We start from the raw sequence: 17980 nt of genomic DNA on the forward strand, positions 1-17980 counted from the left end.
TGTCCACAGAGACCATGATACACACTGACACAGAGCAGAATAGAGACTGTTCACCGTCCACAGAGACCATGATACACACTGACACAGAGCAGAATAGGGACTGTACCCCCTACATAGGGTCACTTGGCAGATATGGATTGACACCTGTCCTCAAAACCCCTGATACACACTGACACAGAGCAGAATAGAGACTGTTCCCTGTCCACAGAGACCATGATACACACTGACACAGAGCAGAATAGAGACTGTTCACCGTCCACAGAGACCATGATACACACTGACACAGAGCAGAATAGGGACTGTACCCCCTACATAGGGTCACTTGGCAGATATGGATTGACACCTGTCCTCAAAACCCCTGATACACACTGACACAGAGCAGAATAGAGACTGTTCCCTGTCCACAGAGACCATGATACACACTGACACAGAGCAGAATAGAGACTGTTCACCGTCCGCAGAGACCATGATACACACTGACACAGAGCAGAATAGGGACTGTACCCCCTACATAGGGTCACTTGGCAGATATGGATTGACACCTGTCCTCAAAACCCCTGATACAAACTGACACAGAGCAGAATAGAGACTGTTCCCTGTCCACAGAGACCATGATACACACTGACACAGAGCAGAATAGAGACTGTTCACCGTCCACAGAGACCATGATACACACTGACACAGAGCAGAATAGGGACTGTACCCCCTACATAGGGTCACTTGGCAGATATGGATTGACACCTGTCCTCAAAACCCCTGATACACACTGACACAGAGCAGAATAGAGACTGTTCCCTGTCCACAGAGACCATGATACACACTGACACAGAGCAGAATAGGGACTGTTCCCCCTACATAGGGTCACTTGGCAGATATGGATTGACACCTGTCCTCAAAGCCCCTGATACACACTGACACAGAGCAGAATAGGGACTGTTCCCCCTACATAGGGTCACTTGGCAGATATGGATTGACACCTGTCCTCAAAACCCCTGATACACACTGACACAGAGCAGAATAGGGACTGTTCCCCCTACATAGGGTCACTTGGCAGATATGGATTGACACCTGTCCTCAAAACCCCTGATACACACTGACACAGAGCAGAATAGAGACTGTTCCCTGTCCACAGAGACCATGATACACACTGACACAGAGTGTCCGCGTGAAATAGGGCCGTGAGTAATGGGTGGAAGAGCTGATAGGACATCTGAAACGTATTGGGATGGAGATGCTTAATTGTTCTCCAAAATGCTTGACACCACCCCATAGTGAATCTCTGCAAACTTTAATACCATCAGAGGAGGAAGAATGTGGCAGCCCACTGGGATTATTCGAAAAATTTCAAATTGATGATTTTCCAGACCCTGGGGTTGACATTAGTCCAGATTTACATCTTGTGACCCATGAGGATGTTCCAGGCACTACTTGTGAAATAAAGACAGATAATAAAGTGAATGATCCTTCTCCTTGGGACTTGCACCCTGTCGTTGAAGGTGGAGTAGGCAATGGCAAGAGCATGCAGTGGGTAGTCAGTGCAAACACTCTCTTCCCGGTGAATAATGAGGAGACTAACTATGATGACGTTATTTGCGTTGAAAGTAATGATGCCAGAGATCTTTTGAAACCATATGGAAGGAACGAATTGGTTAAAAGAAAGGCAAGAGACCACCTGCATATAGACAAGAATACGCATAAGAGAAAGAAGAGAACAGGTGAAAAAGAGAAGCTGCAGACTGCCTATCTGCAAATAGTTGAGTTATGTCCTGAAGATGTCCGTGTTACCACAGTGCAGACTCTGTTTGATACACTACTGAGGAGAGTCAGAGAAACCCCAGATCTTCACGTATTGGATGAGTCGGTGCGTGGAGATGCAGAGAACGTAGAACAAGAAATATTTAAACTTTTCCTGTGTACTGACAGCAGATATAAGAATAAATACCGGATCCTCCTTTTCAATTTGAAGGACCCTAAAAATCAGATCCTGTTCCGTCGTGTGGTCCTTGGTGAAATCACCCCACAGTGTTTGGTTCTAATGAGTGCAACGTAAATTGGAAATGTGCACTGGAACAGTTCTGCAGAGCACACGCTGAAGGAAGGACTGACAGAGCCGCTTGAAGACAAGTAACTGCTATTCAATCTATAACAGTGAAAAACAAATTTTGGTTTTAAAAGCACGCTATAGAGACACCAAATATGATTGGCAACTGTCAAAGCACGCTGGAACAGGTCTACAGAGCACACGCTGAAGTAGGCCTGACACCCAGACGCTTGCAGACAACTAACTGATCTTCTATTACAGTGAAAAAAAATGATTTCTTTAAAATGTAAAGCTTAACCAATTGTTAAAACAGATATGAGTGGTGGCACTGGGCAAGTAGGCACAGTATCCAATGTGAACCTCACACAGAAGCTGGCAGGCAGGCAACTGCTCTTCTATTACAGTGGAAACAAAATTTTGGTTGTAAAAGCACGCTATAGAGACACCAGATATGAGTGGCAACTGTCAAAGTACGCTGGCAGGGTTGTGCAGGGCACACGCTGAAGGAAGGCCTGACAGAGCCGCTTGAAGGACACTGACTGTCTGCTATTAGCTTACACTGGAAACCTTTTTTCTTTGTAAAAGCACGCTAAAGAGACACCAGATATGATTGGCAACTGTCAAAGCACGCTGGCACAGGTCTGCAGAGCACACGCTGAAGTAGGCCTGACACCCAGACGCTTGCAGACAACTAACTGATCTTCTATTACAGTGAAAAAAAAATGATTTCTTTAAAATCTAAAGCTTAAGCTATTGTTAAAACAGATATGAGTGGTGGCACTGGGCAAGTGGGCACAGTATCCAATGTGAACCTCACACAGAAGCTGGCAGGCAGGCAACTGCTCTTCTATTACAGTGAAAAAAAAATATTTATTTTAAATGTAAAGCTTAACCAATTGTTAAAACAGATATGAGTGGTGGCACTGGGCAGGTAGGCACAGTATCCAATGTGAACCTCACACAGAAGCTGGCAGGCAGGCAACTACTCTTCTATTACAGTGGAAACAAAATTTTGGTTGTAAAAGCACGCTATAGAGACACAAGATATGAGTGGCAACTGTCAAAGCACGCTGGCACAGGTCTGCAGAGCACACGCTGAAGTAGGCCTGACACCCAGACGCTTGCAGACAACTAACTGCTCTTCTATTACAGTGAAAAACAAATATTTATTTTAAATGTAAAGCTTAACCAATTGCTAAAACAGATATGAGTGGTGGCACTGGGCAAGTAGGCACAGTATCCAATGTGAACCTCACACAGAAGCTGGCAGGCAGGCAACTGCTCTTCTATTACAGTGGAAACAAAATTTTGGTTGTAAAAGCACGCTATAGAGACACAAGATATGAGTGGCAACTGTCAAAGCAAGCTGGCACAGGTCTGCAGAGCACACGCTGAAGTAGGCCTGACACCCAGACGCTTGCAGACAACTAACTGCTCTTCTATTACAGTGAAAAAAAAATATTTATTTTAAATGTAAAGCTTAACCAATTGTTAAAACAGATATGAGTGGTGGCACTGGGCAAGTAGGCACAGTATCCAATGTGAACCTCACACAGAAGCTGGCAGGCAGGCAACTGCTCTTCTATTACAGTGGAAACAAAATTTTGGTTGTAAAAGCACGCTATAGAGACACCAGATATGAGTGGCAACTGTCAAAGTACGCTGGCAGGGTTGTGCAGGGCACACGCTGAAGGAAGGCCTGACAGAGCTGCTTGAAGGACACGGACTGTCTGCTATTAGCTTACACTGGAAACCTTTTTTCTTTGTAAAAGCACGCTAAAGAGACACCGGATATGATTGGCAACTGTCAAAGCACGCTGGCACAGGTCTGCAGAGCACACGCTGAAGTAGGCCTGACACCCAGATGCTTGCAGACAACTAACTGATCTTCTATTACAGTGAAAAAAAATGATTTCTTTAAAATCTAAAGCTTAAGCTATTGTTAAAACAGATATGAGTGGTGGCACTGACTGTGCAAATGGGCAAGGCATCCAACCTGACACAGAAGCTGGCAGGCAGGCAACTGCTCTTCTATTACAGTGAAAAAAAATTATTTATTTTAAATCTAAAGATTAACCAATTGTTAAAACAGATATGAGTGGTGGCACTGGGCTAGTGGGCACAGTATCCAATGTGAACCTCACACAGAAGCTGGCAGGCAGGCAACTGCTCTTCTATTACAGTGAAAAAAAATATTTATTTAAAATCTAAAGCTTAACCAATTGTTAAAACAGATATGAGTGGTGGCACTGACTGTGCAAATGGGCAAGGCATCCAACCTGACACAGAAGCTGGCAGGCAGGCAAATGCTCTTCTATTACAGTGAAAAAAAAACATTTATTTTAAATGTAAAGCTTAACCTATTGTTAAAACAGATATGAGTGGTGGCACTGGGCAAGTAGGCACAGTATCCAATGTGAACCTCACACAGAAGCTGGCAGGCAGGCACCTGCAATTACATTACACAGGAAAAAAAAAAAAAAAGCAGCCTGATATAAGTGCCATGTCCCTGATATAAGTGGGTACACAATGACTCCAGTGCCGTGTCCCTGATATAAGTGGGTACACAATGCCTCCAGTGCCGTGTCCCTGATATTAGTGGGTACACAATGCATACAGTGCCGTGTCCCTGATATAAGTAGGTACACAATGCATACAGTGCCGTGTCCCTGATATAAGTAGGTACACAATGCATACAGTGCCGTGTCCCTGATATAAGTAGGTACACAATGCCTCCAGTGCCTTGTACCTGATATAAGTGGGTACACAATGACTCCAATGCCGTGTCCCTGATATAAGTGGGTACACAATGCCTCCAGTGCGTGTCCCTGATATATGTGGGTACACAATGCATCCAGTGCCGTGTCCCTGATATAAGTGGGTACACAATGCCTCCAGTGCCGTGTCCCTGATATAAGTGGGTACACAATGCCTCCAGTGCCGTGTCCCTGATATTAGTGGGTACACAATGCATACAGTGCCGTGTCCCTGATATAAGTAGGTACACAATGCATACAGTGCCGTGTCCCTGATATAAGTAGGTACACAATGCCTCCAGTGCCTTGTACCTGATATAAGTTGGTACACAATGCCTCCAGTGCGTGTCCCTGATATAAGTAGGTACACAATGCCTCCAGTGCCGTGTCCGTGATATAAGTAGGTACACAATGCCTACAGTGCCGTGTCCCTGATCTAAGTAGGTACACAATGCCTCCAGTGCCGTGTCCGTGATATAAGTAGGTACACAATGCATACAGTGCCGTGTCCCTGATATAAGTAGGTACACAATGCCTCCAGTGCCGTGTCCCTGATATTAGTGGGTACACAATGCATACAGTGCCGTGTCCCTGATATAAGTAGGTACACAATGCCTCCAGTGCCGTGTCCCTGATATTAGTGGGTACACAATGCATACAGTGCCGTGTCCCTGATATAAGTAGGTACACAATGCCTCCTGTGCCTTGTCCCTGATATAAGTTGGTACACAATGCATCCAGTGCCATGTCCCTGATATAAGTGGGTACACAATACATCCAGTGCCGTCTCCCTGATATAAGTAGGTACACAATGCATACAGTGCCGTGTCCCTGATATAAGTAGGTACACAATGCATCCAGTGCTGTGTCCCTGATATAAGTGGGTACACAATGCCTCCTGTGCCTTGTCCCTGATATAAGTGGGTACACAATGCATCCAGTGCCATGTCCCTGATATAAGTGGGTACACAATACATCCAGTGCCGTCTCCCTGATATAAGTAGGTACACAATGCATACAGTGCCGTGTCCCTGATATAAGTGGGTACACAATGCCTCCAGTGCCGTGTCCCTGATATAAGTGGGTACACAATGCATCCAGTGCTGTGTCCCTGATATAAGTGGGTACACAATGCATCCAGTGCCGTGTCCCTGATATAAGTAGGTACACAATGCATACAGTGTCTTCACAGTTTATCGTTAGAGTGAAATTTATAGCTGTTAGTTATAATATTTTTATGTAAAATGTGCAACTGCCTTAAGTACTTGGCTGCAAGGGGCATGGTTTTGGGACAGATCTAATGAAAAGCAAAAGAAAATCACAATGAAAAAAGAGCAATGAATCTTTGAAAACAAAAAATATATATTTTGCTAATTCATGCTCCCACTAGATGGGAAGTGACTGGCTAGGAGCAACTAAAGTCACAATTCTTCTGAGAAAGCAAAAGCTCTTTGGAATACCTTTATGATCAATATTATAATTTTACTGACACACTGTTCTTATTATGTATTTATTATGTATTTTAGTGAATCTCTTTCACTAATGTTGACTAACCTCACCTGACATATTGTTCAAGAAGAGGACACAAATATTACTGTGTCCATATAGATATATATATATATTTCATGAGTTGCAGCTATTTCATTAAATATTTATAAGTGAAATTGCAGCACAAGTGCAAGACTCCTCATGTCTCTTTAATTTCTCACCTCCCTGGAACTACAAAATGTAATATTCTTGTTTAGAATTGAAATAGAAAAAAAAGGGTAAAAAGTCATGAATTCTTGAAAGGCAATTCTTGCCTTGATTAGGCAGGAGACTTCTGAAAATTATGCTAAGTAGAAGCAGGCACTGCAGATATAATTTGGGGTATTTGCGAAAAAGTGAGGTGATGTGTGTTGACAAATTAGTATAATCAAATACCTGCACTTAGACTACTCAGTACAATAGTCCCCACAGGAAGGAGACTTGAGGGGAATTTTTTTTTAAGAAAAATAAAGGATACAGAATAACATAAATCTATAAAAGAACTCCAAGCAAATAATTAGCTGTAGTCTGCTGACTAGATGTGGATTGTAGGTTTATCCAAATAAAACAAATAATAACATAGATGCACTTGAAGTTACGGAGTAAAACTAAACTAAATGCTTTAAAGTAAAAAAATAAATATAAAATATTTGATAGTACATATAATATCAAACAAATCTCTTCCATGCAATGATTAAAAAGCCTGAGTAAAATGGAATGAAAAACAGACATAGATAGATAGATAGATAGATAGATAGATAGATAGGTAAAAGGCAATATATAATACATTGTTTAATCAAGACACTGATAATCCCATCCTCTAGTGAAGTCTTTCTTCTCAGTGTAATGGAGACAGTGAATAGCCCTTGCCTCTCCTCCACGTACGGTGGGATGGAGAGTAACTCCATAACTGGGCTCAAGACGCAAGAGCGACAAAGAATTTTATATGCAACACAATGCAACTCCAGGCAAGACCATTTTCTGTGAGGTTTGGCCTAACTGCAGCAATGCTTACCTAGAAAAGTGAATGAAGTCACCATGCAGGTCTGACAGGGTGAGACTTTAAATTCTATGCCGAATTTATGGAAACAAATGTTTTTGTGCATTTTAGTTTTAGCACCTACATCATATTTTTGGGGGTATTTTTTTTTAGGGTTTTTTTTTGTTTTGTTTTTTGCCAAATATAATAAATAATAAAAATATATATATAATATTAATAAATGCCTATACTATGCAAAACAAAAAAGGATTTAATGATTTGACGAGCTCAATGAATCATTGACCTTTAGTTTTATTTTGCGATCTTTATTTTGTTGATTTGTTTCAAAACCATAGCAATATTAAGTACAATGCTATCAGCACATTGCAAAGCTACAAGGGTAAGTAAACAGTAAATTGGCAACATGTATTAAAACAAACTCCTAAGGCGTGAAGGAAATGGGTAATGGGTAAAAGAAAAGAAAGAGAGAAATATAAAAGAAGAAAAAGAGGAAAAATAAAGATTATAGTTCCTGAGAAAGGCCATTTGCATCCAGATGATTGTCGAAAGAGTTACCACCATAAAGACGGAACTTGACCCAGGAGTCAATCATTTGAAAAAAGGACTTGTGAAGGAAAATAGTGAGTTTCTTAAATTACAGTATATGACGTTTATGCCAATAATTGTAAGGGAGACGCTTCCAGTTGTTTCTCATTTCTGGTGGTGGTGGTATATACAAAAAATTCATTTTATTCTGCTGTAGGCCAAGATATGGATTTATACAGTGCCTGTATGATAAGGTTACCTACCAATTAGACTTCAGGTCAATATAGAGTGTGACACTAAATAAATTAAAGAGCTATTTCCAGGTTTGTGTGAATAATTGAGAAGACCATCACAGCATAAACGAGAGACAATTAAGGAAGAGATTAGATGGTTCAGATGGTCCCATTTGTTAAAGGGACTCTCCAGGCAGAGTATTTTACTCACCTCGTTCCAGCGCCGGGAGCCTCGTGAAGCTGCCCCCTATTTCGTCAAAATGACGAAATAGGCGGGCGCGAGCAGGGAGCAATCAGACGCTTCTGAAGTCCTGAGCGCACTACTGCACATGCGCGCGTTGTGCGCGGACGCGAGCTGAGCTGACTGACAGCTCAGCTCGCGGTCTTTGCCCGCCCCCCTCTTCTGCTGACAGGCTGGAGAGAGAAGGCGCGCACACAGTGCCTTCTCTCTCCTGCACACGTCAGACGTATTTTAATACGTCTGACGTGTACAGGGCCTTTTTAGGGCCCTGCGTGATAGGAAGTCCCTCTGGTGGCCGCCTGAGTGACGGCCACTGGAGGTATTCCTATCAATCAATGTAAACACTGTATTTTCTCTGAAAATACAGTGTTTACATTAGATTGCCTGCAGGGAGCTATAGATCATACCTGAACAACTACATTAAGCTGTAGTTGTTCAGGTGACTATAGTGTCCCTTTAAGTGTTTTCTGAATTCGAATCTATCACAGAGGTATATCGACATCTGAAACGCCATAATGAGCGAGCACTAGAGAATATCCTTACCACATTAAAAACTAAACCCGTCTAGTCATGAATAAGGGAAAGCAATGTGTCAAAGAGTGAGCGAGATCTGTACAGCTTTTGGAAGACAGACATGTTCAATACATAGAATAAATGTTAATAAGAACACCAAGTCAACTTCTTTGGTAAAAGGGAAGATCTTCACATATCTTCGCAGGAAGGAAAAGGGTGATGTTATTTCCCAGGAAATTAACAACAGATAAATCAAAGTTAGGGTACAACAATTTCACCATTTGCAGAGGAAGAGAGAAGTACAGAATTTTTTGAACCATTGACCTCTAAACTGGAAATGCAGGAAAGGCCTTGTATGGTATCACACAGATCTGGATTGGAGTGAAAAAGTGAAGAGTATGTCCATCTAAAGATGCTTAATGTGTAAACCTCATAGCTACATAGCAATATATGCTAAAAAAAATAAAAAATAAATACGTAACACCATCCAGTTCACTTTCACACATCATTGTATCTGATGTTGGCCTAAAAGATGGTCAAAAACGTAACTTTGAAGTGATTTCTGTTTTTTCAAATACCTAAAATGTCTTTACACTTATCTACATTGAATTTCATGTGCAACATACTTGACCAGTATTCTTAAAGGAGCACTATAGAGTTAGGATTGCAAACATGTATTCCTAACACTATACTGTTCCCCTATTTATGTAGGTGTAGATTTACTTACATCCTGCGTCACACGCTGCACAAATCAAATTCTCTCTATGAGCATTTAACTCCGAATTTAACTCTTTTATAGCTGTGGAAGGGGCCCTAGTCACAGTTAGGTAGAGGGTCTATAGAGGTGTGTTAACTCTGCAATGAAAACATTGCCATTTCTGAAAAATTGCACTGTTTTTAGATGCAGGGTTAAAAAGACCGGGGCACTGCACCCAGACCACTTCACTTAGATTTTAGTCTGGGTGCCTATACAGTCCCATTGTACAGCGCTACAGAATTTGCTGACGCTATAAATAATAAATAATAATAATCCAAATCCCTCTGTTTGGATAATAGACTGTATTACCCTATCTAATTTTGAATCATAGAAAAAACACTGAAGACAAATAATTAAGTTGCATAATATAGTTTGTACAAGGCAGGCAGGATAGGGAATATAGGATTAAATGTAGGTACATGCAAATTTCAACAATATGGGAACAATAAATAGCAGTAAGATCTACCTAGGCCACACTGGTCCATTCTGCATTGGTTTGAATTATCATTTCCTCTTTTTACCTTCGTAACTCTGTTTGTGTCACGTCCTTTTCCTGCTGCGGATCATTTCTGGCGATGGCTTCTGGTATCCAGTACTCTTTTTACAATTCTTGTTTAGTTTTTCTTGTTTTTTCTGGTTTTCTATTCTATGTCTGGTTTTCTGGGTTCATTCCTGTATTCCGTTCCTGGAATTCCCAGCCTCCTGGATTCCTTTAAATGTTTGTTTTTGTTGCCACATCCGTTCCTTTCCCATTAATAATTTTTGTTTCAGTTTGGCCCTGCAGGCAGTGGTTTCATTTATTCTGCTCATTCCTTTGCAGGTTAATGCTGTGTGTGTTTTATTATTGTTTATTTAGTCATGCATATCTAGGCTGTTAGGACCCACCGTATTTGGAGGACTTTGGCGCAGTGGTGGGCTGCATACATCCAATGTTTATAACACATATTAGTACTTAGTTATGTCTCCTCTTGTTTTGCCTTGTATCTCTTGTCTTGTTTTATTTTGTCTTCCCAGTACATGTACAGTCCTGTCCCATCTATGCCTTGTTCTGCTTTCCCACATGTCTTGTTCTGCTTTCCCACATGTTCTGAGCTCTGCTTTTTGTCCTGCTCAGGTTCTGGGTTCTTTTAGTCTTGTCTTATTCTTCTTTGGTGCCTGTTCTAATCTTGCCTTGTTTATAGTACTGGATACATATCTGCTGCAGAGCCTCCCTACCCAGATCCTGGGAGATGTGCATATTTTTTTCCTAGTTCCTGGGATCCGCAGAAGCTGCATCAGGGCCCTTGTATGTGGCCGCACAAACCCTGGTGCTCAACACCAGGGGGCATGTGGTTACCCTGCACCAGGTCCTGATTGTTCATTTCCACGAGGTTGACTCCTATCATCAGGCACACATGGGTCCTAGTCTCCGTACCGTTCACCCGTGACAGTTTGGGCACTTTCTATGTTCAAAACCGTAATGCAAGTGAAAATATCATATTTCTGTTTTCACAATTCATAGTTTATTTCAGAAATCGTTTTGAAATAGTATTTAGTGTATTGAAGGATCAAGCAGAAATAAAATATTCATTATTTTTATTTATATAGCGCCATCAGATTCTGGAGCGCTGTACAATGGGGAAGTATTCATCCTCCCTATTCCCAACTGAACTGGAAAATATTTTGATTATGTTAATTTTCATATTTTTTTCCCCATGACTCTTTGAATATGCGTGATCATAAATTTGCTGTTAGCTTTGTGATATTTGTGATCATACTTTGGCTTCAATGCAATTAAGAAGCAGACAATGATATGTTTACAGACATGCCTTCACCGGCATTATGTGCCTATTCACTTGAAGGATTGAAAATGTGCCTTTGATCATCAGACATGACAATGATTGTTTAGGGGTAAAAATATAACTCTGGAGCACAGATATGTTCATGATAGCATAACCTGTTTTGAAGAAAAGTCAGAGTAAATATAGATATTTAGAGCTATAGATGACATTTAAAAAAAAAAAAGCAAACTAATAGTGTAAACTTTTTTATTTTATTTATATTTTCTTTTGTGTTCATTCACATGCTTTGGTGAGCAAAACCTGGGACATTCTGTAGATTAGTTAACGCTTCCAATGCTGTACGCATAGTACGAATATGGCACAGCTGGGAAAAATTCAGAGCACAGATGCACACATATTCATTAGTCCCTTAGATGTCCAGTCACACACACATACTCCTGAAGCATCATGGAGCATCAAAGTTGTAAAAATACAGATACGCAGTGGGGGTACGTTTTTTACATAACTTCATTGCATTATTCAATAAACTCTAAAATAGTGTTTACTGTGGTAATAGAGCAGGAAAGGGACAGTTCTGCTTTAACCAATCAAAATATATATTTTTTTAAACTGCATTGTCTTATTTCTGTACCAATAATTTAAAATATTGTAAGGACCCTATTATATGAAATCGTTATATTTGAGAATGCCAGTTTTTCGTCTGTCTTTGTTTTTTTTTTTGTTTTGTTTTTACAGTGAAGTTTCAGTATTGTTTACAATCTATGTCTAGAATTATTTCTCCTATTTGACATTTGTCTCCCAGTTTCAAAGACATGAGCGGTAAAATAATTTTCCATAAAGCATACAAAGAACTCCTAATTTTATTTCACGGTGCTGGACTTGATTAGTAAGAAAAAAAAAATTAGAAATAACTAATGCAGAAGAAAAGCAACTGATTAATTTACACTTTCTTGTTCGTTTTTTTTTTTCGTTTTTTTTATAATCGTAGAAATTAAAACCTAGTATTAATTGCATGCTGCAGAAGCTGCTCACACTGCAATTCATTTACAAGAAGTTAGATAACACTAGGCATTCAGACATCCATCCCTCATCCTTTTGTTATAGAATATTTTAAGATAAGCAGTGATATATTCATTAAAGGGCTATTAAAGAATGTTTGTTTCATCATATAACCTATATCAATTCTCTCAGTCTGCTGTTCTCTGTTTTTTTTTCATGATTAGACAGACCAACACGTCTAAAATGTAACTGTTGTAGTTGTCTTTCAAAGAAAGGCAGATGGACTCTCATGTAGATTGTGTCAAAGAAGTTTGCACCTTACAGGCTTATTAAAGTCTTAAGTAGAGAGTGAAAGAGAAACTATAGTGCTATGCAAACACAGTTGTCTTCCAGGCACCATAGCTCCCTATGAGGGAGATGAAGTGTATCACAAATGTACACTGCATTGTTATTTTTATAAATTGCATTATTTAACTAATATTGCCTTTAATGTATTATCAGTATAATGTAATACAGGGTGCACTGCCTTAAGTCCCTTTAAATGGAACATTGTTGCTTCTACTAGTTGACGATTCACAGCAGCCAAAATGGCAATCAGTAGTCCAGACAATGTTGTTTAAGCCAAACGTTTGCTATGTGAAACTCACTCAAATGCTTGCATAGTTACTAGCTGAATAGCAATTATTTAGCATTCAAATAGCTTTTATTGTATCTATAGCACTAAGCCCTAAGCTAGGCTTACAGTACCCACACCGACTCCTATAAAGATATTCTAACCATAAATCCTTCCAAGAACTTTGACTTTACATAGAATCCAGACTAGACACACTTTTATTTTGTGTATTTTTTTTCACATGGCAGAAATATTTTGCTGCCATGGTTAACAGTCATCGACAGCAGACTCAAATTTTTATAGAAAAGTAACCCCTTTAAATCATCACCCCCCCCCCCCCCCATAGAGGATGCAGGGTGATTTGCTGGACTTTAGCTCCCATAGTTCAAATTCAATTTCAGTGCTCTATTTAGCCACCATTGATGGCAATTCAGATTGACGATCTCAGCCAATCCAATGCTTTCATATAATAAAGCATTGGGAGGCTAGTGCGCATATTTGGAAAAACACCACGTTGCACCAATCACATGGGACCATCTGACTAAAAGAGTGTCTCCCCAGTATTACAGCCTCTAGATATAGGTTAAGCCTGCAATGGAGACATTGTGGTTCCTGCAGGATGACATTATTTTCAGCTACAGGGTTAAAATGAGAGGGGGGAGCATGGCACTCATTATTTTCAACTGCAGGGTTAAAATGAGAGGGGGGAGCATGGCACTTCAGTGAGATGAGGTGGTCTGGGTGCCTAAAGAGCCCCATTAATGAAGTATTATACCATGCAAAATAAAGGTATTTAAAAGTGGGAAAAAAATTGGAATCAGTGGTTGCTTATTGTTTTTGCATTTATTTACATTTCTGTTATGTATTTTATTTTATAGATACGTCAATTGTATTTCTTTATTTATTTCAGGTGATATATATATATATACACACACAGTACAATGTGCAGGGGTTAAACCTTGAGATACTTGGTCTAAATCTGCTGATTTTAGTCTTGACCCGCTCAACTGTACAGTTACATATTTAACAAAAGCTTTCAGATTATTGTTTTTTAAATATTTCAAAAAAGGTTACCTGTCTATATACTTATATCTATTTTTATTTACTTGCCCTTTTAAAAAGGCACAATTCCAAGCACAATTTAACTGAACATGAATACTATTATACCTACAGGCAAACTTTATTGTAAATAGATGTTCTATCTTTTTTGTATCAATAAATGCTGCAGAGGACATTCCTCACACTAGCCTCAGAAGTGGGCATGCAGACAAACAGCGATATAATTCCTGTTACCTCCCCCTGAATATGTTCTAAGATACACTTCAGCAAACACAATTTATTCACTGCTAAAATCTTTCATTTTTCATGCAGGCAATTTCTTCCAAACTTAATGCCAGTGCAATGAAGCTTTTTACAAAAAAAACTAAAAACTTTCTTCCCATAGTGCAGAATTAATTAAATAGTATTTTAGAAGCTATAACTTCACCAGATATTAGTTCTTTATTTTATAGAAAATATGAGCTACATTTTCCAAAATCGTAAATTAACAGTTCTTAGTAGGTGATATCAGTGGCTTTTGGGAATCAAGATACAATTTTAATAATGGGACCTTTACATTAAATTGAAAAAATGCAAGTATAAAATAAGTATTCCATTAATATGGAAGCAGTTGAGGATCGCCACATTGGACCACATATCCCATTTGTACCCATTTGAGGAAACCAGAGAAATGTTCCCAATCATCATAGCACAAGCCCATTGTAACGGCACCCCACGTATAGAAGGGGTTAACACCACCAAAGATGTTCCCTTCCCAAATGAGAAGTCAGTTGCCATGCCTCCTTTTTCTGGACCATCCATCCCTGGTTCCAAATCTATACCTTCTAGTGTTCCGAGATATATACTCAAACATGCCCTGTACCTACATACAGGTAGTACTGTCAAAATAACCTATATTTTAAGTGACATAAAATAATCAGCAATGTTTTGTTATGCTCACCTACCTTTGAAATACATTTACATTCAGAGCGTGCTAGTATTCATCTCCATGGAAATATATTTTGTTACTCTCGTTATTCTGTAAAACCGTGTGGTTTAATTTTAAAAGACAGATACAAGTGATAAAACTAGACAGAAGGTTTTGCAGTTCTACAGGAAAACAAATATTTTGTAATTAAAGGCCAAATGTATAAATTATTAACACAGAATAGTAATTATGATTTGCTTATAAAAGGAGGACTCCTGTCCCTTAAACACATTCACTCTCGCAGTTCGGTTACTTTTTAAAATGAAAATGGAGGGGATCTAAATCTCGTCTAGAGATGAAGCCGGAGTTCATGACTGTGGCCTGTGGGGACGAGTAGAGGGATAGGAGCCCAGTCAGGAATTTCGTTGGAAAGTTGAGCCTACGGAGGTCCTCCGACATATAGCCCCAGTGGAGCCTGTCGAAGGCTTTCTCCACATCCAAGGCCATCAGCAGGCCCTGTGACCTATCCCTGTTCATGGGGGATATAAATCTAAGATAAAAAAAATAATTATGTTTTAAAGATTCTGCCCAACATCTCATCTCCTTGCACACCATTAAATGAATGATATTTAGGCAAATCCATAGTGGTTTAATACTTTTTCATTTACTTTGCATTGCATTATGTACACATATAGCAAAATATCAAACATTATTTTCTTTCTAGTTAACATGCTTACCCAGTCTAAATGTACTCCATCTATTGAAAAAAATAATCTTTTTTTTTTTTTTTTTTAATGTATATCCTTGGAAAATTCCATATAGTGCTATATCTGTGGCTTTTTCATCCTTTTGGTGGTTAGAAGCCTGATTCCAAAATTATGGAGGAACCCAACACTTTGGTTTCTCATTCGCATTGATGATACATTAGCATCAATAACATACTATTGACAACAAATGATTCTAATTAATTTATCCTATCACATTTTATTTCCTATAAGTTTTTCCTTTTTTTTTTTTATTTAAGTGTTTAGAGTGTTCCTATAACATTTCTTTTAATCTATTAACCTAATTTTTATATTTTAGAATTCACCCTTTTTTGTATACATAAGAAAAAGTAGGTACTAGTGTTTCTCGTATAGAATGTGATCTGGAGTTGTAATCTTTGCTAGTTGGAGGTTCTTAAGCAAGGTTGTGTTTTAATTGCCAAGCTAGTTTACCCATAATTCATCAGCCAAAAATATCACACAGAAGTGCAAATTGCAGACATAGACAGAGATTTGAACAAAATGGTGGCACCAAGCTAACTATGATCTGGCGCAAAAAAGAATCAATAATAAATATAAATAAGGATGGTGGGGACAGTATAATCATTCATACTCAAGAAGAATAAATAAAATGAAAAGAAAAAAAACGAGTTCTGCTTTAAGACTTCTTTAAAGTATTTTAAATGATTGTATTCCTTTTTTGTGTTTTTTTTTATACTTTTTCGATATTTGAAAATTGAAAGAAACTTTTTAAATGAGAAAAAACAAAGGATGCCTCCCAGCACAAAACCTATCTTCTAAAGATACAATAAAATGCCCATTTCACAGCATCTCCAGGTTCACTGTAAACCTAAAACAAAATTTTGTACGATTTATGCCTTAATAATTTGGCAAAGCAATGCATTTCTAGTCTGCCCAGCAGTAAGCGGCTTAATATATCTTCATCCATTTTTCACACTTAGCAAGAGTCTGAAATCCTATTTGCTTGATGGACTAAAGCCAAACTATGTTGAAGTAGATGTAAGGCTTGGGTCAGGAAGGGACTCTTATACTTTTGTTACTTAGTTGTTCTTTCTTTTTAAGTCACCCAGGTTTAAGGACGCAAAAAGAAGACCCACAAACGGATCACTCAACGGAAACATCGCAACCTGAATTGAAGACATCCTCTAAAATATGCACAGTTTCTTAAAAGTAAAGTAGAAGACGCATTTGATGGCATTTAAGAATGGAATGCCCTAATGGTACTCTCCATACCCAAACCCACCAACCTGTTCTAATTCGCCATTTAATTTAGTGGCCAGAATATCTTGTAGCCTGTAGTCATCCTATTGCATGCATCTATCCGATATTCTGTCAAGATATAATTTATGATATTGGTTCTCTATTGTTCAAGATGCTTGTGTAACTTTTCTTCTTCTCTATAACATAGAATATGACTCCTTACACTTTTCCATCCACATACCTTTACACATCAACATTGTGTCCTTTTCTAAAATATACACCATAAAGAATTACCCCCTCCACCGTTACCGCTTCTGCTTCTAGAAGTGGCCGTGATGGTAAGAGTCTGTATGTTCACATACACAGTAATCTGCACTTTTGTGCTGGGGGCTAGTTACACCCCCGGCACATGTCACTTAGGCAGCTGAAACTTTTTTCCTATTTGCCTTATGTGAATTTGGTGCAAAAATGATGTATGTTGTCAGTGCGCATAGCATTCTGTCAAGAGGGGTTATTAGTTTCTCCCTTGCAGGATCCCCTCCCTCTGTCCACCCACACCATCCCTTATTTGATTCAGCACAGGCATGCACTTTGGGAGGTGAAACGGTCCAATCTAATGATTCTCTATGAGCATTTGATTGGAGCATGGAGAGTGAGGAATGGAATTCATTGATGGGCTTTGTTGGTGCTGGATTCCAGGTATGTTTACCATTTCCTTTGCAGGTGGCACCTATAGGGGCACCTATTGAATAATGCTCAGTAGGGTAAAGTAAAGTTTCTTATTTTATTCTTTTTATAGGGTTGGACTAACCCTTCAAGTGTGAACTATATAGAAATATAACAAATATGTAAAAGCTTTATGATGATTACCGGTAATTAATGGACCGCTTAGCACAGATAAAGCATTTCAGCTTCTATTTTAAATCGCACCTTTATAAATCACTGCTGAAAAACTCTGCGGCTGTTAATCAGATAACTGGGAAGGTTATTTTCCACTTCTGTGAGCTTCAGAGAGCAAATATCAGTGTCTGGCATGCACTGCT

General features: G+C 39.2%; 1 protein-coding gene across 1 annotated transcript in view; it reads left to right on the forward strand.

The window, feature by feature from the left end:
• LOC134601238 (tetratricopeptide repeat protein 24-like) overlaps positions 1-17673 on the forward strand; it is a 110242-nt gene extending 92569 nt beyond the window's left edge. The window contains exon 9 of the mRNA XM_063445705.1: positions 16800-17673. Within this exon, the coding sequence (XP_063301775.1) occupies positions 16800-16905 (106 nt within the window). The 3' untranslated portion in view covers positions 16906-17673. The remainder of the gene's footprint in view (positions 1-16799) is intronic.
• The last annotated feature ends 307 nt before the right edge of the window (positions 17674-17980 follow it).

This window comes from Pelobates fuscus, chromosome 3 (genome assembly GCF_036172605.1).
Source record: "Pelobates fuscus isolate aPelFus1 chromosome 3, aPelFus1.pri, whole genome shotgun sequence".
In the NCBI taxonomy this organism is placed as follows: Eukaryota; Metazoa; Chordata; class Amphibia; order Anura; family Pelobatidae; genus Pelobates; species Pelobates fuscus.